This window comes from Coturnix japonica, chromosome 3 (genome assembly GCF_054131305.1).
Source record: "Coturnix japonica strain WE chromosome 3, WE-NBRP24, whole genome shotgun sequence".
In the NCBI taxonomy this organism is placed as follows: Eukaryota; Metazoa; Chordata; class Aves; order Galliformes; family Phasianidae; genus Coturnix; species Coturnix japonica.
In genome coordinates this window covers 36407654-36429579 of record NC_140665.1, presented here as the reverse complement: position 1 = coordinate 36429579, position 21926 = coordinate 36407654, and the positions used below count along the sequence as shown (strand labels likewise).

General features: G+C 33.0%; 1 protein-coding gene across 12 annotated transcripts in view; it reads left to right on the top strand.

The window, feature by feature from the left end:
- RYR2 (ryanodine receptor 2) overlaps positions 1-21926 on the top strand; it is a 298055-nt gene that overhangs the window by 204718 nt on the left and 71411 nt on the right. For 8 of the 12 annotated variants that reach the window (XR_014944723.1, XM_085543326.1, XM_085543331.1 and 5 more), the window contains 13 exons: positions 638-728; positions 2606-2746; positions 3567-3730; positions 5074-5152; positions 5796-5885; positions 6714-6851; positions 8743-8820; positions 10095-10170; positions 11630-11756; positions 12356-12471; positions 13903-13967; positions 15631-15752; positions 19390-19439. Coding sequence is in view for 10 of the 12 variants with exons in the window: in XM_085543326.1 (XP_085399452.1) it covers positions 638-728; positions 2606-2746; positions 3567-3730; positions 5074-5152; positions 5796-5885; positions 6714-6851; positions 8743-8820; positions 10095-10170; positions 11630-11756; positions 12356-12471; positions 13903-13967; positions 15631-15752; positions 19390-19439 (1337 nt within the window). In the remaining 2 variants the exon portion in view is untranslated. The remainder of the gene's footprint in view (positions 1-637; positions 729-2605; positions 2747-3566; positions 3731-5073; positions 5153-5795; positions 5886-6713; positions 6852-8742; positions 8821-10094; positions 10171-11629; positions 11757-12355; positions 12472-13902; positions 13968-15630; positions 15753-19389; positions 19440-21926) is intronic. The other 4 variants (XM_085543332.1, XM_085543330.1, XM_085543325.1 and 1 more) reach the window with 2 other exon arrangements.

The following is a 21926-nucleotide window of genomic DNA, read 5'->3' as shown; positions in this document are numbered from 1 at the left end:
TTTATATTTCACATTTATTGTTGTTCATACAAAACCTTCTAAAGAACCAATGAAAGGGGAATGAGTGTTAGCTGTTTTCCAGCAACGGTTCAATGTCCTTGTCATTCTGAAATACATATTGTATATCTTACCTCCATCCCTCCATCCCTCCAGTAGTGGCACCCACTACTGTGTGTCTGAGTTAATGCACCAGAAGATTTAGCACCATTGTTAGTTGATAAGCTGTTTATCACTGCCATTGAGGTATGTTGTATGAAATTCATATAGCCTCTGCTTGTGGACAGAGTGACCATAATACTTAGTATGAGGATTCAGATTTATTTTTTTTTTTTTCCTGATTTATTACATCTCTGTCTACAGGTCAGATGTTTTCCTATGCATCTTTAAAGGATTTGATATATGGCATTATGAGAAGTTTTTCTTTGATACATGCTTCCTTGCTCTCTTTTTGGACCTGCAAGCAAAATCCCATTACTTAATGAATCTGAAGAATTTTAATGTAGAATAGAATTGGCAGGTTGCATTAATGTATTTATTATGTATTTATTTATAAATAACTATATATATATATATATTTATAAATAACTATTTATAACTTTTGTGATACATCCCATTGGAATTGTCTGTCTGCTTTTAGGCAGTTGAGACCTTCTATGATGCAGCATTTGCTGAGAAGATTAGTATTTGATGTTCCCCTATTAAATGAACATGCAAAGATGCCTCTCAAGGTAAATGTATACTTTAATCTTCAGCAGTATTCTTCTCTTTTAAGAAAATTAGTCTGATTTGCATCCATCCTTGTAGAATTATGAAGTTCATATCTGATACATCTAATGTTGTTAAGTCTCTCCCCTCCGTTCTCCACCTTTATTATTTTTTCCAAGAACACATGGAAACAGAATGGAGAAATCTTTGGGGGAAAAAATTATGTAGAAGTATATGTATGTGCACAATGATAGTAATTTGCTTGTACCTTTCCTTTTGACATCTGTATTGATATTTGTTTCTCTTGGAATACAGACTGTTTTTCTGTGGTTTGTTCTCTAAGCAGTATATGTTTTTAATTAATCTGCCTTTTGTTTACAGCCCTTAAAAGTTTTCACCTGTGTTTTCATTCTGATTATTTCACCTATATTTTCATTCTGATTAATTGTGCACGGAAAAAGTGTTTTTTTCTTTTACAGTATGACAAACTTTTTAAAGGTTCTTCAGATTTCATTGCTGGTTGTAAGAAACATACCATTTACTACTGCCATACTGGTGTTTTTCAGCAGCACTATTCAATGCTTTCCCACCAGTAATTTGAATGAGATATGGCATCATTTCTTATTCAACATTTCTTTCTGTTTCAAATCCACATATCAGGATTCATTGTATCATATATCTGTTTTGTTTGCCATAATACTCTTTAGAATTGTGCAGTTTATGAATGTCAGTGGGTGCAATTTTTTCCACATGGAGGAATTCACTAGCACACCTTTGCCTCATATACACTTCCATGTCAGACTGCCTGCCCCTCTGCTGCCATTTCTTGCACAGCGACAAAATGTAATGGAATATTGGTGGGAACGTTCAACCTCTACTGCAATACTACCACCATCTGCCTCTGATTTCTTGAGCTGGCATAATAAAATAGGAGGTGTTGCTTTCAGAATATCCTTCATAGAAATTGCTTATATGGATTGTGTCACCCTTGCAGTGACTTAAAATATTTTGCCAACATGCTTTGTAAATTAATGTTGAAACAGGTTTTTTTTTTTTTGTTTTGTTTTGTTTTTCTCTTTTTCCTGAGGAACTGTTAAATTTAACAGTGAATTAAAATTCTATCTAATTTTTTCATAAAGCGCGCTCTGTGCCTCAGGAAAAGTTTTGTTATCCACTCCTAAGTTAGTCTAGGTTTCATACTTCACTAATATGAGACATTCATTATCATTTAGGATTTCCTTTGGTTACAAATGTCCAACTAATTTTTTCTCTTCTTGTTTGTGACTCAAGGACAAGATCCATTAAATGTAAAATCTGCGATGTTTTGGTTTGACAAATATCTTTCACCATTTGACTCCTTAATAATCTGGTATTTTGTAACCTCTTAACAAGAAACATGCATGTAAAGAATTACAGAGAATAAAGCTCACTGCCAATTTTAAGAGAATGCAGGAGGGTATGCTGGTAGCAGGGTTTTCCCGCTCAAAGAAGAGCCGAGTAACTCTGGTACTAACTGTTGAATAGCTTTCAGACATGAAAAGAGTAACTGGGAACTAGCTTGTATCATAATTCTGTTATCTTATCCATCTAGCAGCAGTGTTTGGGATAGCAGAATGCTGATGGAGGTGAATTCTTATCTTCAACTGATCTGTCAGGGCTCTTGGGGTGATGGGAAACATGATGCTCTGTAGAGCATGTTTTTTGCATATGCCATTGAAGTTAAAAATAAAAACTGTTTTTCTTGTGCCTTTGTCCACAATTTAAATAGTATGTAAATATCGTCGTTGCTTCTCTGTAAAAGTTAAAATTCTTAAGTGCAGTGCCTTTACATGTTGAGTGCCAGAACTGCAGAACATCAGAAGTTATATTTAATTTGCTTTCAAAACATGTTCTGTTTTAGTTGCTGACAAATCATTATGAAAGATGCTGGAAGTATTATTGTTTACCAGGTGGATGGGGTAACTTCGGTGCTGCCTCAGAAGAAGAACTTCATTTATCCAGAAAGTTGTTCTGGGGTATTTTTGATGCTTTGTCTCAAAAGGTAATTCATTGTACTATCCATCTGGCATTAGTAAAAAATGTATAACTTCCTTTCTATAATCTGTAACTTTTACCTATCTTCTATTAACCCAGTGTTATCCACCTTAAAGTGAATGATACATAGTGGTAATACAGTAAAATTTTAGTCTTCTAGTTTAAATCTTCCTGTTATGTATTCAGATAGGTATACCGTTTTGTCTGCTCATTACAAATAAATAAGTAAAAAAATCTATACCTAACATAGTATATCTATATATATCTATAGGTCAACTATGCTTCAGAGCCCTAAAGACCAACTCAGGTATCTACAGGTTGCTGAAAGCTGCACTTTTCCACCTCACACACTACAATTTCTTCAAGGAGGGTTGCTGTCCCTCCAAATCAACTTTGCAGAGAGGGATCTGCAGGTGCTGGTCAACAGTAGGCACAGTATGAGCCAGCAGTGTGCCCTGCCTGTCAATAGGACAAACTGCATTTTGGGGTGCATTAAACAAAGCATAGCAAGCTGGTCAAAAGAGGTGATTCTCCTTCTCATTTAGCATCTTCGCCTTGAATGCTGTGTACCGTTCTGGTCTCCACAGTAAAAAATGGATATTAAAGATACATGAATGCATGCTGAGGTCAACAAAACAAGGCCCTAGCCTTAGCTGTAGTTCCATAATTTGTTCCGGAAGTCAGTTGCCTTTATTTTCAGGGAAAAAAATCAATTTCACACTACAGAAGCCATTCTGTTGCTGATTGGTTTCACATATATCAGTTTTAGCAATGGTGATGATTGCTTCCTTTGACTATTCATTTTCTATCCTTTGTGTGGTCTACAGAAGTATGAACAGGAACTGTTCAAACTGGCTTTGCCTTGTTTGAGTGCAGTTGCAGGGGCATTACCTCCAGATTATATGGAATCAAATTATGTCAATATGATGGAAAAACAATCTTCGATGGATTCGGATGGAAACTTTAATCCTCAACCTGTTGATACTTCAAAGTAAGAAATTATTTTGTTGCAACTATTTGTTTTCGTGATTATTTAAAGGAGTACATTGTTGGTAAGATGTGAAATTAGTTATGACTCTTCTGAATTCTCATCTTCTAGATAGAATGTAGACCTTGAATTCTATTTCTATTTTCTTAATAAAATAAAAAAATAATACATCTCCATTTACATTACTAATCTATTGGAAAATTTAGCAGATTTTTAATGCATTTTCAGCCTAAGGATAGAGTTCTCCAGTTACATTTGTACATCTGCTGCTGACAGCTGAGCATGTTTTCAGGAACTGGAGAAGCAGGAAGCTCTACATTATCCTTGCCATTATGAACATGTGCTAAGATACTAATTCTATTGCCTGTTAATAGCTGTGTACCTACAGAAAAGGATAACAATCGTGCATTCATATTACCTCTTTTAAACTCTGAATAATGAAGAAGTAAATTGGAAGACAGATCTTCATTCTCTCCAGACTGTCAGATTCTGCTCTTTAAGTTCAGAATCAGAAACAATAGGCATTGGAAAGAGATTTTTTTGTCCTACTCTTTTACCACAGCTGGGACCATGTTTTCCTTTGTTTAAAATAGTCTTATGGTTGTATAATTGTTCACTGTAACTCATGAAATACTACTGGTAGAAAATTTGCTTCAATTGCCCTTGTGGACTTTCTGTCTGTATTAACATTCAGAGAACAAAATGCAGTCATTATATTCGTATCTTTGATGCATAGTATATTGATGCAGGTGTGCTCACGGAATTATGATAGCAGAAGCCATAGAATAGACTGGAATGTAGAAATCACATTTGTAACCACTCAAATTCATCTATGATGTATAAAGAATTAACAAAATTTAATGAGGATATTATATTATTTGTTAATTAATCAGAGATATGACTTCTGACACCCTTTCAGTAGAATATTTAGATAACTATAATATACTCAAATTTATAAAATGGATATGTGTATTAAACTAATGCATTACTGAAGCTATAGGTCCTATTTTTGTATTTAATCACACACACAAAAAAGTATACTATTAATAGAAATAAGTAACAAAAAGAGTAAGTGTGGGATGTTGTTACTGAATTTCCCCTACACATGTGCATCAAAGAAGTTAAAATCCTATTATAGCTGTAGTATTCATTTGTCAGTTATTAAATCAGATTTCATCTGTGATATAGCTGGGTCTTGGAGAAAATGTATATGAGGAAAACAGCACAGTAAATTGCTTTGAATTGATGTATGCATTGCAACTTTTTTGCAACAAAACCTTATCATCAAAACAGTTTTCTAGTTTAACATGTGTGATATATTAGCTTTTTCCCCCCTTGAATTTCAGCATTACAATCCCTGAAAAGCTAGAATATTTCATTAACAAATATGCGGAACATTCTCATGATAAATGGTCAATGGAAAAGGTAAGATCTAAATTTTTATTAATCCTGTTTTTTGTTCTTAATTTATAACCACTTACTCTGAAAAAAATATTTAATCTGAATGTTATTGTTTTTCATAATATTCCAAGTTAGTAAGTAGGTATGAAATAAAAATTTTCTTTAAGTTTTTGGGAGGTTAAGACTTCTGTAAGTTCACAGAAATATTTCAGGATAGTCTTTCTGCATTTCATTATTTTTGTTGTTTATTACTAAGCTAATATATTTGGTTAATTGTTTGAGAGTTTTGCTGGATTTAAATTTTTTTTTTTTTTAATTGTAAAAACATAAAATTTATAAAAATGCAGGCACTTATTGGATTTGTATGACTTCATGAAGTTTCTGGTGTCAAGTATTAAATACTATTCCTCAATTCTGCTCTGTGGAGTTATCCAGAGGAAGTCAATAAAGACAAAATAACTTGAACTGTTTTATGCAAGCAGTTGCTAATTTTCAGAAAGGGTGCTTTTTTATGTAATTCATTGCATGTGGATAATATAAAGATTTGTTGAGAAAATTGTAGAAAGGACATTCTAAGAGAACAGACTGACAGAAACATTCTTCCACTCCTTATACAAAGTAAAAATAGGATTTTTCATACTTTTTTCCTCTTTATTATTGTTTTCAGTTTGCCAATGGATGGACATATGGTGAAACATATTCTGAATCTGCAAAAGTGCAACCATTAATGAAACAGTATAAATTACTCTCTGAAAAGGTGAGGGATTTGTTCATTCTTCTTGATCCAGGATTGCATCTTTCATTGCGAAAATATCCCAATGCTACTGCAGAGCTTTTTTTTTTTCTTTCTTTTTTATTTTTTTTTATTTTTTTTCCTTTTACACCACTGTTATTTAGCTAGTTAGTTACTTTGTCTGTCCACTAATATTTTGTTGTTGTATTCCTCAAAATCTCAGAAAGAAGGAGTGGTATTTTATTGTACACTAAACAGGCTACCAAAACAATTTTCTCTCATAGCTGAACATAACTGGACTAATTTACATTGAAACTCAAGTGTCATAACACTGATATATTTTTAGAGCAAGGTCATCCAGGGATGCTTAGTGAAGATTAGATTTAGGTTGAGTGTTTGTCTGTTCTCCTTCAGCACAGAATCATAGAATAGTATAGCTCTGGTTGGAAAAGATCTTCAAGATGATCAAGTTCAACAATATTAGATTAGGAGATTGGAAAATGAAGCAAGTTTGTAGGAGCTGGATTTGTTTTCTTAAGAAAAGCTCAGAAGAGTCTAATCTCAGTCTTGCAATACCTAAAATGTAATTGCAGAGGAAATAGTGTTATTTTTTTCACAGGCACATATGGTGACAAGGTGAGGCACTGGGGTATTGTTGCTTCACCAGAAATGCTTTCTGGACATCCTTTATTCCTTGAGAATTTCTTGAGTTGTTGACTAGAGAAGTGGTAGACTGGAATTATTCAAGGCATGGCACATCTCATTATAATCAAGCAAAAGCACAATAGTTAATTTTTTGCTCTGCACAGCTACGTGTTAAATAAAGTAATTGTTGCCTGTACATCCTTGTAGGAGAAAGAAATTTATCGATGGCCCATCAAAGAATCGCTAAAAACCATGCTGGCGTGGGGATGGCGGATTGAAAGGACACGGGAGGGAGATTCCATGGCATTGTATAATCGGACACGTCGCATATCTCAAACCAGTCAAGTAAGTAATTTTGTTGAAAATTTACCTCCCCCCAAAAAATTAATAAAAAGTCACACCAAACTTGTCCTTCATTCTTTGATTTTTACAAGTGATGAAATAGTCCTGTAGTGCCAAAATATGTAAAAGGATTTTTTTTACAAGCGATCATACAACACTGAAGATAGGTTTGGATGTCAGTGCACTGAAGCTTGACACTTTTTCACAGTTACAAAATACCGAGCTAACGAACATCTTAGAAATTCGAAATATTAAACTATTTTTAAAATTTGATTTAGAATTTGCTAAATTATTTAGGAGTATGATTATATTGGTTATTGATGTTTTGGATTTTTGTGGTTCTGGATGCCTTCAAATAACTAAAGAAGTAAGCAAAGGTATACATATAACTGATTTTTATTTTGTCATTTTAAAAGAAGGAAATTGGATACAAATATTTAATATTAATGTTAATGAAGCATAATGTTGACATGTACTGACAGCCAAACCATTTTGAAAATGTTAAAGACTTTTTTTTTTCCTTTGGGATAGCCTTCTTAAATCAAAATGATGCTAGGATAAAATAGAGTAATCCTATATTTATTATATTATATTATATTATATTATATTATATTATATTATATTATATTATATTATATTATATTATATTATATTATATTATATTATATTATATTATATTATATTATATTATATTATATTATATTATATTATATTATATTATATTATATTATATTATATTATATTATATTATATTACAGCTGTATATACTTTGCAAATTTAACTGAGTGTGGAGAGTAGCTCTTTCAGTTTTATTCATATACATGGAGCCAGATCAGTGAAGGAAATAAAATGGAGGAGAAAAATCTGCTTCTCTTCACCCACTCTCCACTCTGCACTATTTACACATTCAGGACTGGTAGTACACCTATGGAAAATAAGCAGTTGAACCTGCCCCTCCACTGTCTAGACAGTAGAAAGTGAATATTATTGGATTTGATTTAGCACTAAGATGAAGTAAAACTTAAAGTAAAATTTTAGTTTACAAACAATAATTTCATTCTGAAATTCTTCCATTTTGCTTTTTTGTATTGTTGCCACCAAACAATATAATGACAGATATTTATATATACTTCAAGAGTAAAGAGCTATTTAGAATTAGAAGCTTAATAATAGGGGTCAAATTATTCTAAAAACAGCTTTGTTAGATAAGTTAGTCTTTCAGTACTATAAAAAATTAACTATACCAGGAGAGTTTCTGAAATCCAGAACACCAGAGCATTTCAGAGTATACTATCACATTAATACCCACTGTATGTTTAAAATGTGCTGCAATCACAGGCGTTATCTAGACTTTTCCTGTGTTCAGCTGAAAAATTGTAATGATACTTAATGAGTAATGTTAGTGCAACTATTGTTTACTTTGGAGCAGGACAGAAATCAAGTATCTTGTTTAGTGGATAATATAGGTGGAAATGGACTTGAATAGAAAAACAGAAAGCTGGATTTTTGCCTGAATTTACCTTGAAATGCAACATCTGAGGTTTGGTCTATTTTGTCTCTCTTTAAAGAAAAAAAATCCTTTGAAAATGCAGAGATTTAAGTAAAACTTCAGTATGGAACAGTGAGTTCATATCTTAAACATGCTTTCCAGTGAAATTTGCATTTAAATGAGTATTTACACCTTTTCTCTACATCAAACTTAAATTTAGTACCGGTGGTATATTTTCTGTTGGTATGTGTAGAGTCCTTTTGCCCTCTGGAGATAGTGATTATTTTTCTTATGTCTTTTCATTGCTTTCAATATCTTGTTACTGTTAACTCCTTCATATCAAATACTTACAAATGTTTATATACAATTCCAACAACTCCATTGTTTTGCTTGTTTGTCATTCAGATCTCTGTAGATGCTGCCCATGGTTACAGTCCTCGAGCCATTGATATGAGCAATGTTACCCTCTCCAGAGATGTGCATGTAAGTCAGAAGCACTTACTAACACTTTTGATAGTTAAAATGGTTCATTTTTTTTAATTTATTGAAAACAAATTTTGTACATTCTGTTATTTATTTTGGTATATTCTGATTCTTTTGTTTTTGGTCTTTTTTATCATTGTTCTTTGATTCTCTTTTATTTTAAAAAAGTTCAGTTAGTCCTGAAAGGCTCTGGAATTTCTTTTACTCCCAGATTACTTTTTCCAAGTCTTGTTTGCAAACATCTTTCATTCTAAAGAGAATTCTATTTGGAAGAGTTTGGACCACTGCATTATATTTATTTATTTGTTTGTTTTTCAGTTTACAGGTAATTTCCACATCAGCTTCTTCAAACATTTTGTCATTGCTCATTTCTCTAAATTGAATTGGGAATTATTGATAGGACTTATAGTAAGAGATTATGAGCAGGATTTTTACAGATCTATCACTAATTTGCTGTTATTTGGAACATTACTTGTAGTTGGTAAACAAATGATGTTTCTGCCTTTAGAAAGTTAAGTTTTGTAGTGGTATTTGATGGAGCATGGTGCCAGATTTTAAAATCTACTGCTAAGTACAGTTTCACTATTATGTAGACATATACTAGATAAGTTTAAATTAGCATGATTTTTGGTACCAGTATAGTGATGTTAACATGGTGTTTAAAGCTAGTTATAAAAAAACTTCTGAAGCATAGTACAGTGAAACAATCAGCAGGAGTAAAGTAATTGGCTAACTGCATACTGAAGAATTTTGTTACTATAGGTCCATGTAATATGAAGAGTGAAATTTAGAGAAATTCTACACCTTCTATTATTTAGTGGGTATAAAGTCACGAATGTGAAGGAGTTTATGTAGTAGTACTTACAGAATGGAGAGCTTTTCTGTGTCACTTTAATTGACTGCTCTGAAAAGGTTTCATAAGAAGTTTGCTGTCTTTTGTTTCCCTTATGAAGTCCTTTTGAGGGTTCTTGCTCTCTTTGTTTTGAGAATAGAGTTCCTATCTGACATACCAGTACTCTTCCTTCTCTATGTGATTCCTTCTGTTTGGTTTTAACAGTTCTCTTTTTGGCATCTGGTCCCTAATTCCTGCCTGCCTATTCTGTGGAAATGCTGTATTGTGATTTTGCAATAAAAGCTCTTATTTTCATTGAATCATTACAGTGTAATTGTATTTAAACTGCCAATACACAAAAATTGTCATTAAATAACTAGAAATTTGTCCTTTCTTGGGAGCTGACTGTTGCAACACATTCTAAGTTCTCCATTTTTCTAAGGCTATGGCAGAGATGATGGCTGAAAACTACCATAACATATGGGCAAAGAAAAAGAAAATGGAGCTTGAAGCAAAAGGTGATGTGAACTATTAGTATTTGTTGTATTTTAAATTCTGCTTTATTATTTTAAACCCCAAACTGGAGAAAATATATGAGACAGACTGCCTGAGCTTTTGTAATACTGAGTGTTACAGTTCCTGCTGAAGTGATTTACTGATTCTACTGCAATACAGGAAGGAATCAAAGATTGAAAATAACTCTAAGATGCATTAATGCATTTTCGTTCTAGTTTTTATCTGTCAGATTATTGCTCATTGAGCTCTGATTTTCTTTGGAGTACTTTTTTTTTAATTGCAGATAGACCTAGAGGTGTGTTTTGAATTGACAAATGAATAAATCTAGAGTAGATTCTTGATTCCACATAAAACAATTTGATTGTGATCTGTTATTTCTATTTTCCAAATGATTAATTTTATGATATATTGTGTGACTTCTCTTTCTTCTGTATTAGATAAATTTGTTCAACTATATGTTAAAGATTTTTGCAACAACAAATTCTAATCTGCAGATGTCTGAGTGTAGGATTTTGTGTTGTCCAAAGGGGCAAAGTTTAATATTATGCAACAAATATATATATATATATATATATATATATATATATATATATATATATATATATATTTTCATGTGTTGCATTTTTTTCTTTATAAATTTCCAGCAAATTTATGGTAATTACAATTTTATGAAGAAGTTTGTTTACTTTTCTGTCTTTCATGTTTTACTAAAAAATTGAACTAGATCACATTCATAAATTTTAGTTGTGCATATATTTTGCTAAGTTACATAAATCCTTGTGGTTTAACCCAGCAGCTACCTATGCTCTGCAGAAACTTTCAGTCACTCTTGTTCTCTCCGAATGCGACTGGGGGAGAATGATAAAGAAAAAGTAGTACTTGTAGGTTGAGATAAAAAGCTTTTACTAAAACAGGATTGAAATTATAGTAATGATAACTATGCTGTCAGAATGACAGTTCTCAGTTTAGTTATGAAATTATGTCTTATTTATTGAAGTATATTCAGTTTCATTAAACCAACTGATATAATGATATAATATATAATACATGTTCATAACAGTTAAGAACATTTTCGTATTTCACTTTTTTTTTCTTTTTTTTTTTTTCTTTTAATAAGTTGGCAGGTCTTTGGACTAGATTGTCATTGTCTATTCCAGCTTTAAGAATTCCAAGATTCTAAGTCCAATATATTTTTCTGATATTAGCAGCAGCTGTTTATGTTCAAAGCATGTATGTAGCCATGTCTAAAGTTTGTCTCTGAATATTTTGAAGAAATGTAGTCTTTTTATTTTTTTTATTTTTTTTATTTTTTTGTAAAGAAACAGTAAAATGAATTGTTGGTATTTCAGGCTAGACTGTACTGTAAATTTTATGTTATTACAGCAGTGTTTTTGCATGTTGGGAAATATTGTGTAATCAGATGTTCTTAAACTGCCTTTTAATTCTCTTGATATTCCATAGTAGGAGGAGGCAACCATCCCCTTCTTGTTCCTTATGATACACTCACAGCCAAAGAAAAAGCTAAGGACAGAGAAAAAGCACAGGATATTCTGAAATTTCTACAGATTAATGGATATGTAGTCTCCAGGTAATAAAACTATCCATCATCAATAGTGTTCTTTTTCAGACCAGAAATGTGCAGTGCAAAGACATATATATATATAATGGGTATATATGCTATAAGTTGCAAAATAACTATTTGTAAACCTTATGCCTCTAACAGTGGAGTGCCGAACTACCTTGATGATAAAGCATAACTTCTTACGCTCAGTCATTAAAGCGCTGTTCCTTCATAATCAAAGCTTATGTTGTTACCAGATTACTGATATAAGACAAAAGCATACATCTTAAAGTCATTATCCGCTAATTAATTGTTGATTTGCTGTAAGGAGATTGAAAGACATTAAAGATGGAAATACCTTACAAACAAGGGAAAGTAATTGAAATAATATTAGATTAATCTGAATGACTAGTTCTCTTTTTCTGTAGCCTCCTGCCTGGGAAACTTGAATTACAACTTAATAAATTACTTCAAACCTAATAAAGTGTTAAAGTATTGATTAATTTAAACAGAACAATTCCTATATTAATAAGCAGTTTATTATTACTAGAGAAGATGGCCTCAGATGATGTAAGACTTATTCTATTCCTTCTGCTAGGTTAAAAATTGACTTGTTTTTATTTCAGAGGACTTAAGGACCTGGAATTGGACACACCTTCCATTGAGAAACGCTTTGCCTACAGTTTTCTCCAGCAGCTTATAAGATATGTAGATGAAGCTCATCAGTACATTTTGGAATTTGGTATAGTACTTCTTGTATAATTTTCTAAGAATTACTAAGATGTTCGAAATCATAAAAGCAACATAAAAATTTTAAAAAATAAATTCTTGGACCAGGTCTTTTTCCACTAACTTTCTGCAGTCGATGGTGATAATGAGTTTTGGAAAGTTATATGTTTCACATTCATTCTAGTTTCCCACATTCATTCTTCAGATGGAAGTATTCCACCAAAATTTATGGTAACTTTCATTCTTGGAAAAACAAAATAATGTTTCCTTGAATTTATAAACAAATTGATTACTAATGCTCACTGTGAGAGGTTTTTACTATTCACATCTATTCTGTTTTTCACAGAGAAAATTAAACCAGTCATTTGTACTAAGTTCAACTATTTTTATGGAGTATATACACCTCTGTGAAGGAAAAATCTGTTTTTCTTAAAGATAACAAAGTAACAGTTTGGCCCGGGTCAGATTCTTACCAGAGCAGTAAAAGGAAGTAAAAGAACTGAAGCATGAAGGAGGTTCTGTTTGACCTTGGAATTGCAAAGCCCACATGATACATCTTGTACCTGAACTCAGGGCATGAATACTGTAATTGAAAATATTAAGGCAGAAGCAGCAAAAAGATTGAATAAATCAGTGCTCATCCAAATACTTGTCTGGTTTTAAAATGAAAATCATCAAATTTATGAATGTTTATCTTCGATGATTGTTTATATTAGCAAAAATCTGCCTTTCATAAATCATGTGGTTGCTTCCACTGTTACTGCCTAATAATCATAGCTTCGTTTTCTACTTAATTAGATAGATTTGGCAGAACTGCAAGGGTTGAAATGAATGAATGCTGGAAAACACTGGTGGAACAAATGCTATTCCTTTTACTTCTGTGGATAAGCAGAAAGAAGCTATTGAGTAAAGGATAAGTGTTTTCTGTATACTGATGTCTCTGAAAAACAATAAGCGAGTATTTTAGCAGTGGGAGGAAGAGAAGTAATTTTAATTTCTGTTGCGTAATTCTAATAATTAATTTTGTTGTCTGTAAAAATGCAATCAAATTTGTTAATTTTGGTTCTCCTTGAATCTACAGGAGAAGTGTGTTCCTATAGAATCAGAATTCACTCTCCCATAAGTGTTGCCAATAACTAGAAAAGTACAAACATAGAAACAGATTTTCATCTTGTATAAGTTTTTGTCTCTCTTTAAACTATGAGATACCTTCACATGGATGTTTGGACAGCTTTTATTTGCACGTTTTATTTGTTGTTACTTTTCTTCTCATAAGGTAGTCATAAAGTGTTTATTTAACTTTTGTTTATTGTTTGTGATATATTAAATCAATATCTAAAGACAATTCATATTTTTATCTATAATATACATTTTCTAATAAAAATTGTTGAGTGGACTATAAATAGGATCTGTAATATGAAATGTACTTTTCTTCTCTCTTCAGATGGTGGCAGCAGAGGCAAAGGAGAACATTTCCCATATGAACAAGAAATCAAGTTTTTTGCCAAAGTATGGTATAACTTTGCTTATTGTTTGTCAACATAATAAGTAGTTGAGAAAGGATATGTTAGTGAACATGATTATCATTGTTTTACTTGCACCCTTCTGTGTTAAATTCATTGTTTTAATAATTGAAAGACATACTAATAAAAATAGCTTGAAAATACTAGGGATGAAGTATAATCATGAAAAAAATTAAAGGAATCTATTCTTACTGTCTTTAATTTCCTTATTCCATTATATGTAATTAATCCATGTGATGTTATAACCACCCTACATTTTCTGTTTATTGATAATGTAGTTCAGTAGTTTCTTTTACAGTCTTTTGGCAGGTAGATGTGAGCAACGTTTACTGGAACCAATCAGTTGTGTGCATCTTTCAGTATTACCTTCCTTACCTCTTCCCTTGTTTTAAAACAATTCCTGTGTCATCATCACAGAGTTACAAAATGGTTGAGGGTTGGAAGAAACCTCTAGAAGTCATCTAGTCTAGGCCTACTGCACAGTAAGGACTATGTCCAGATGGCTTCTGAGTATCTCCAAGGAGGAAGACTCCTATCAGAGAAATGCATGCTCGTGCTTAGTCAGCCTCACAATTGTGGTTTTACATTGTTTGTTTTGGTTTGATTTGTATGCTTAAAAAAAAAAAAAAAAAGTGTTTCCTTATGGTTGGATAGAACCTCCTATGTTTCATCTTGCACCCTTTACAACTTTAAACTCAGCTCAGGTTTGACTTCTTTGCAGCAGAGACGGTGTTGATTGATGGTCAACTTGATGCCCGTCTGGACCCCAGGTCTTCCTCTGCAGAACTATTTTCCAGGCAGTTAGCCCTCAATATGTATTGGTCCCTGGGGGTTATTCCTCTCCAGCTGCAGGACTTTTCACATCCCATTGTTGATCTTTGAGGCTTCTGACAGCCCAGTTCTCTTTCATATGCCAAAGAGAATTTAAGTTAAGAAAGCCTGATTCTCACTTTGGCACTAAAAAGCTTGTGTGGAGCTTGCGTGTTTACAGTGCCTTTTCAGTTCATTAGTGAATAGGCACAGGTAGGTATTAGCAGCATTTTCTAACCCAGATATGTTTGCTGTAAATTGTAATCTCTTCCAGTGCTTCCATAATGTACTATTTTCTGTGCTCATTGACAATTGTCACTTTTGTGAACAATGTACCCAATCATATGAAGCAATCATATGAAAACTTCTGTGGACCAAGCCCTTCATGAACGAGGGTGTTTTTGGAGTTTTATTTGACAGCATGTAGTATTAAGTGCCATTAGTGTACTGACAGTTCTAAGAGATTTTTTTTTAAATGAAACCTCCCTACATTAAAGGCATGAACAGCAATAGTTGTGTCCAGGTATGCAGTATTAAACAAATATTTAATTGTGAGATAAAATGAAATGATGCTTCCTGTTTTATATTTCTCCTAAAGAAAACACAGATCTAGTGCAAGAGATAATGTAAATAATTTTTCGCTTCTTTTCTTGATGATAATTTAAGTATCTTGGGTAGAAAAGAAAATTTTTTTTAGAAAATAGATAATAAATATATTGGTAATTGGAAAGAGAAAACACATTTGAAATCTCCCATCTGTAGCGGTGACTTATGAAGAGTAACAAAGAACATAGTGAAGAAAGCCATGAGATAACTGCTTCTTTCTGATGTAATTTCAGGTTGTGCTCCCTTTGATTGATCAGTATTTCAAAAATCATCGCTTGTATTTCTTATCTGCAGCAAGTAGGCCTCTCAGCAGTGGAGGCCATGCCTCTAATAAGGAGAAAGAAATGGTGACAAGGTAAATTTTAAAGTAGTATTACTTTGTATGCATTTATGTGCATGTGCATTTTGTTGTGGGAAGCTGAGAAACAGCTTCCTTTTCCTTTTGAGAAAATTCACTGTGTGAAACAAGAGTCCAGAGTTAAGATTATATGGTGTTTTAAAGGTAGTGATGGTGATTTTCAAATGCAGGAAACTTAATTTATGAGCACCAATACATCTGTTGTATGAGACATATAATAGTGTATTAGTTCTCACTGTTGGAAATAGGTATGTACTGAATCAAATAGATTTAAAGGAAAATATTTCAAGAAATGAATTTCAATAAGGTATCATTATTACTGTCCCCATAAAAAGTAAAATGACAGTTACGTTCTTTCTGTTCTTCAGTTTCCTAAGTGGTGACAACAGTAGTAAAACAACAGAAATATCCTCTTGATCCATCTTCTGAAGTTATCCATGATTAGACTGCCTTTCCAGAACATTTTCATTTAATCTCATTTCTGGTTGAATAGAAACCCATGTTTCCTATTTAGTGATGAGGACTACAAATTTAGCACAGGACCATCTGCTTACCTGTGTAGTACAGGTGTCGTGGATGTCCCTGTAGTTGATCTTGGGTACTAAACCAGGCAAAACTAAATTGTAGCTCTTAGAAGTAGGTAGGCAGTTGATCATCATACATATATGAGACAGTTTGCAAGACTGTATGAATATTGAATAGAGTTTCTAACAGACATATTGAGCATAAATAGTTGCTCTTGACTCTGACATCTCATGAGCTGATTTGGTCTGGTCGCTTGGCTGAATGGCCTTTCTCACAGAACTGAACGATTATTTTGAAATGCACGCGTCTAGTGCTGCTATCCTGTAATATCCTGAATAAGATCATTTTAGCAGTCGCTAAGTAAGGACTCTTCAATCAAACCGATGTCAAATAAGCAAGTATCACCACATGCTGTATGAATTCAGGAATTATATACATATGCTGTCTAGGTGTATGCATAACATTCCCAAACATGTAGCTCATCAAAAGGATTGGAAGTGCTGCCAAACACTTTTTTTTAATTTTTATTTTATTATTTTTTTTCATCTAAAAGTGATGGAAGAAGAAACACATGCAAATCTGGATAAATCTTGGCTACAGGTGGTGCTAGCGTGCAGTTTATTTCTTAACTGTTAGGCTAATACAACTGCATTATGTGATCCATTTTTTAAAGTACTGTTTTGGGCTGCTTTGATTCACAAAGTTTTTGTTTCTCCCACACTCTCCAGTTTGTAGGAGATATTTCAAGACTGAGTTTTGGGTCTTCTGTGAAGTTTTTGCTTGGGTGAAAATCTTACTTAGACTTTCCTTTGAATTAAGGGCAGTTTCTGACTGCAGTCATTTTCCAATGAAGATAAACTGATATTCTTTAACCACAAAGTAGTGTCATTTTGATTGCCAGCAAGTGCAACAACCATTCTTTGTTTAGCAAACACATTAAATCTAGACCAGTTCTAAGAGAACACACGGGTCAGAACTCTTCCTGAAATATCATGGAATTATCTTTTATATATTTTAGCCAGCCTTTTCAGGATTGAATTCGTTTTCATTTCTTTTCCATTATATTATCTTTGAATCCTTGCATTTTTTCAGTTGTGTTAAATTTGTTCTGGACATGAGTCTAAGTACGAACCATTTGGAAATTCTAGATTTTTGTACTTTTTTTTTTTTTTTCCCCTTGAACTTACACTTGTTACACTGGAGATAACAGATTCAGTTTGATTTTGTGGAAACAGCATCTGCTGAATGTTACAGTAAGTTGAGTAGCATTAGTGTGCTGGAAGAGAAGATAGATTTTGAAGGCTGATTAATGTCATTATGGGAATGGAAATAGGATTTGTGCAATGGTAATATGCCTCTGTACTTCTTCTCTTGTTGGACTAGATGAACCAGTACTCTTATAAAAAAATGCGTAGTATATGTCTGCCTCATGGTATAAGTGAACAGAAAGCCTGCACCATGCACCAATCAGAATCTTTTCTAAACCAGGGCAGTCACTGTTGCTATAATGGACCACTATGCACTGGCTAATAAGGTGCATTCAACAGCACATTAACCTGACCATTCTGATACTGGACACTAATGTTTGCGTTTGTCACAGAGCTCTCATCTGTCAATGGAATGACATGTTCAGGTCTTATCCAAAGATTGCAAACATACTTATGTATCTTTTGCTTTTAAATTAGAGGTTGCTAACTGGCCCATATGCCTGCAATTATAAAATAATTAAATAATAACTAAAATAGCTTAATATGTAGATTGCTCCAAAAGTAATGCCTCCTACTTATTTCTCTGTAAGCTACAGCAGATACAAAGAGCACAATAACACTAGTTTATAGAGCACATTCTCAGCTACAAAACACTATTTTTCAGCTTGCTCACCATCATTAGCTATGCTTTTTCTCCAGGGATGAACAGGAACCTTCATACTGTGCTTATAAAGATCTGCACCTGCAAAGTGACACTCTGTCACCATCACTGCTGATGAAATGCACTAACCCACCACCTCGCTGTACTCACATCCACTGTTTGGTTTCCTGAAACGTTCAGCAGGCATTGATGAATGTCAGCATTGTGCATGGGGGAATTCAATTGTATGCAGTTGCTTTATATATGCAAGTCAGATGCCATGAGACAGACTGTCCTGCTTCACAGCAAATAAAGTCTAATGGAATACTGGTGGAAGTTTCAGCCTGTACAGATGTAACACCACCATCTGCCTCTGATGTCATGAACAACGTAATGAAATAGGGGTCATTACTTTTGGAGACACCTTTATAAACAAAGTATTGTTAATGTTATTCTACCAAATGAGGGTTTTTACAGCACAAAATTAGGGTTGTAATTTATCACTGCTGGAGAAACTTCTCAGGGTGGACTGGGTCTCCCCCATATTTGGAGGCCAGCTTAATATGGGTAGGGCAGTGTGCTCTTGCTTCTGTGAATTAATGCAAAACTTCATTCCTTATTGTTCATAACAGGACCCTTCTCATCAACGCAAAAAAGTATTCTACACATGTGAAATTAAATCATTGATGATATTCATTTGTGTTTACTTTTGACCATTTAAGAGGCTATTTTTCACATTAATTTATGTTGCTTCTTGCATTAAGTCATGTGTTGAAAAGCATTGTATTTAAAAGATTCATGCTGTGACCTCAAGATGGCGAGATCCAAGTTGGAATAGTTAAACATTTGCCATCAAACAACTCAATTAATTTGATTTCTTTACCTTTCATTTTCAAAATGTCAGTGACAACCTGAACAGCATCCTACCATATTTTACTTCTGAAAGCTTTAATGGTAATTTCCTTGCGGGTTTTTGTATAATACGCTTTTATATTAGTTAGCTTTGCTTTTAATTTGATTTAGTTTTTTTTTATTTCTTTAATTAAAATATGTGCTTATTTAACCATGTTTGTTAAGGATATGCACTTAAGACCTTTCTTTAATACTCTGTCCCACATTCTGCTCAGATAATTGATTCTTTCTGCGTGACATCATGTTGCTTTTCCTGCTCATATATCAGCTGTTATTTTTTCTTTCTTCCCCCTCCCCCTCCTTTTATCTTCTTTTTTTCCTTCTCTTTTATTTTTTCTTTTGTCTTCAGCCTGTTCTGCAAACTTGGAGTTCTTGTCAGGCATAGGATTTCACTGTTTGGTAAGGAGACCCTTGACAAATACTAGCATGGCCATCTCTTGATTTTATTTGCCGTTTTTGCATTGCGTTATGTGCTGCTTTGTTGCATGCTGCATGGCTGAAATGCATGGTCTTCACAGACCACTAATTGTTTAGGCTGGTAGATCACAGAATTTATTAGATGAAATCAAAAAGCTTTTGTAGTTACCACTTTCTTGAGGTGGAGGGGTATTTTGTGTTCTGTATGACTTAATATCTGGATTTTATTATTCTTAAAAAAATAAAAAATAAATCGAGTTAATTATGGTTACATATTAGTTATTTTCTTATAACTCACTTGGAAAAAGCAGAGTGTCAGAACTTCACATTTGTATTCGAAACTCATTAATGAAAATTAGTAGTGGTCTGAAATGCTTAGTGATGTTCTGTGGAAATCTTAAACATTCCGAGATGTGCTTTTACTCCACATACGCATGTCTACTATATCTCTGGTACTATGTGAATTTATCAGGGGCTGAGTGTTTGTCTTACTTCATATGAAAATCACTTAATTGAAGTTAATTTGAAGTTGCCATATAGTATAAGTAGCACGTGCAATGTATGGCACAATCATTTACTCTGCAAATTTTTCTTGTGTCATGATAATTGGATAGTCAAAATAGTGCATCTTATGGCATGTAGATTCTGCAATTAATGAGTGCACTGCCAAATAGAGTATTCTTGCATATATCTAAATGGGTAATCATCTATCTGACTAAAATTTGATTAAGATAACATGCATCTAACCCAATTTCTACGTGTTTCATTCACTTTCATCAAAAAATGAACAGAAGAAGCTAATATGATGCAGCAGTGTGGTGTATAAAAAGCTTACAGATCATTAACCTCAGAAGAAAGTGTAGAAGTTATTTGTGGATATTGCTTTTAAGTATGTTTTGGGATGAATAGAGTGTTTTTTCCTGTTAAGACAAAAGATCATAAAAAGAATTATTTGTGCAGCTGTGTGGTGGTATAGCTTTAACTGAAGGATGAAATATGTAACCAGCCTGTGCATAAGCTATGGTTTATATACAAGTTTATTTCTTCAAAGAATGAAGTAGTTCAGGTATAATATTAAGGTTTTTTTTTTTATCAAGCTTTTCTTTTGTAGTTGTTGCTGTGTGAATTTGTTTTTCTGATTATTTTTTTTCTCCTAAAATGAATCACAATTCAAGTACAACATTGGATTTAACCTAATTTCTTTGGGTAATAAAGGAAAGGCTGTTTCACCTTTCAGCTTACTGAATTTCTGTTCTTGGGCTGGATTTACATAGTAAGAGGAGTTAGGTCAGATGGTGTCAGATGGTGCATGATGGCTATTGTTTGGTTTTCAACCTAAGTTTCCTAGTATGCAGTATCTAAGTGAATACAAAATCTTTATGCCAACACAGAAATATAGTTTTCCCATTAGTTATGACAAGATTACAGTAAGACTCTGGAGCATAGTTGCAACTGTGAACCAACTAACTCAAGTCAGTGTCATCTTACAGCTTGCCTTACTTTGACAATTAATTAAATCATGCTAGAAAACCGGACTGGATCAAAAAGATTGCACTTATTTAAGAGATGGGAGGCCTGTGCAGAACAGGGGAAAATGCTTATGAGGACAACTCAGAATTCAGATGGAGCCTAGAGGCTCCTTAAATGAACAAGAATTGCTTGGTAATAAGGTTTTTGAACCTTATTGTGGAATTTGCTATTTTGTTGGTGTTCCATACAAGTGTTTTATCTTTATTGTGAATTCTGAAGATACAGCTGCATATGTTAAAGTCATTAGTAAAAGTCCTGCCCTGTAAAATCTGTGTAAGTCTTGATTAAAATAAAAAAATAAATAAAAACCTACTAGATTGAATTTAAGCAGTTAATTGAATTATATCTAAAATTGTTACTAAGATTACAGAACTGTAATTCAGCATGGACTTATTTTTTGAAAGTTTAAATTAGATTTTGAAAGTAGAATCTGCCCCCTGTAATTTACTGTTTGAGATCTGCATTTCTGCATCAGTAGGATTTGCATCTGAGAATTTGAATTTATATTTTCTCAATTTAAAAAGCAGATTTCTTTGAGTGGCTTGATTCACTTTCTCTATTGTTTAAACCACTGGTAACACATCATTTCTGTATGAATTTGTAATTAAAAATATCTACATATAACTACTGCAGTGCTATGTTATGTGGAAGAAAAAAATTGTTCAATAAGCTAAGAATGGCCTGCTTTTGCCTCCTCATTTTGGCTAACTTCAGAAATTAATCAGAAAAGCTCCAAAGAAAAGACAGAAGGCTTTCTCGGCTTAATTACATCCTGAATTTATAAGGGTCCTTTCGATTCTGACATCAATAACCATGACATTTTCACAGTAAAGTAAAAATTCTTCCTTCCTGATATATTAAGAATATCACTTCAGATACTGCACAGTGGTGCAGTTCTTGGGATCAACGTTGATAGTAGCTAGATAGATACATTTAACC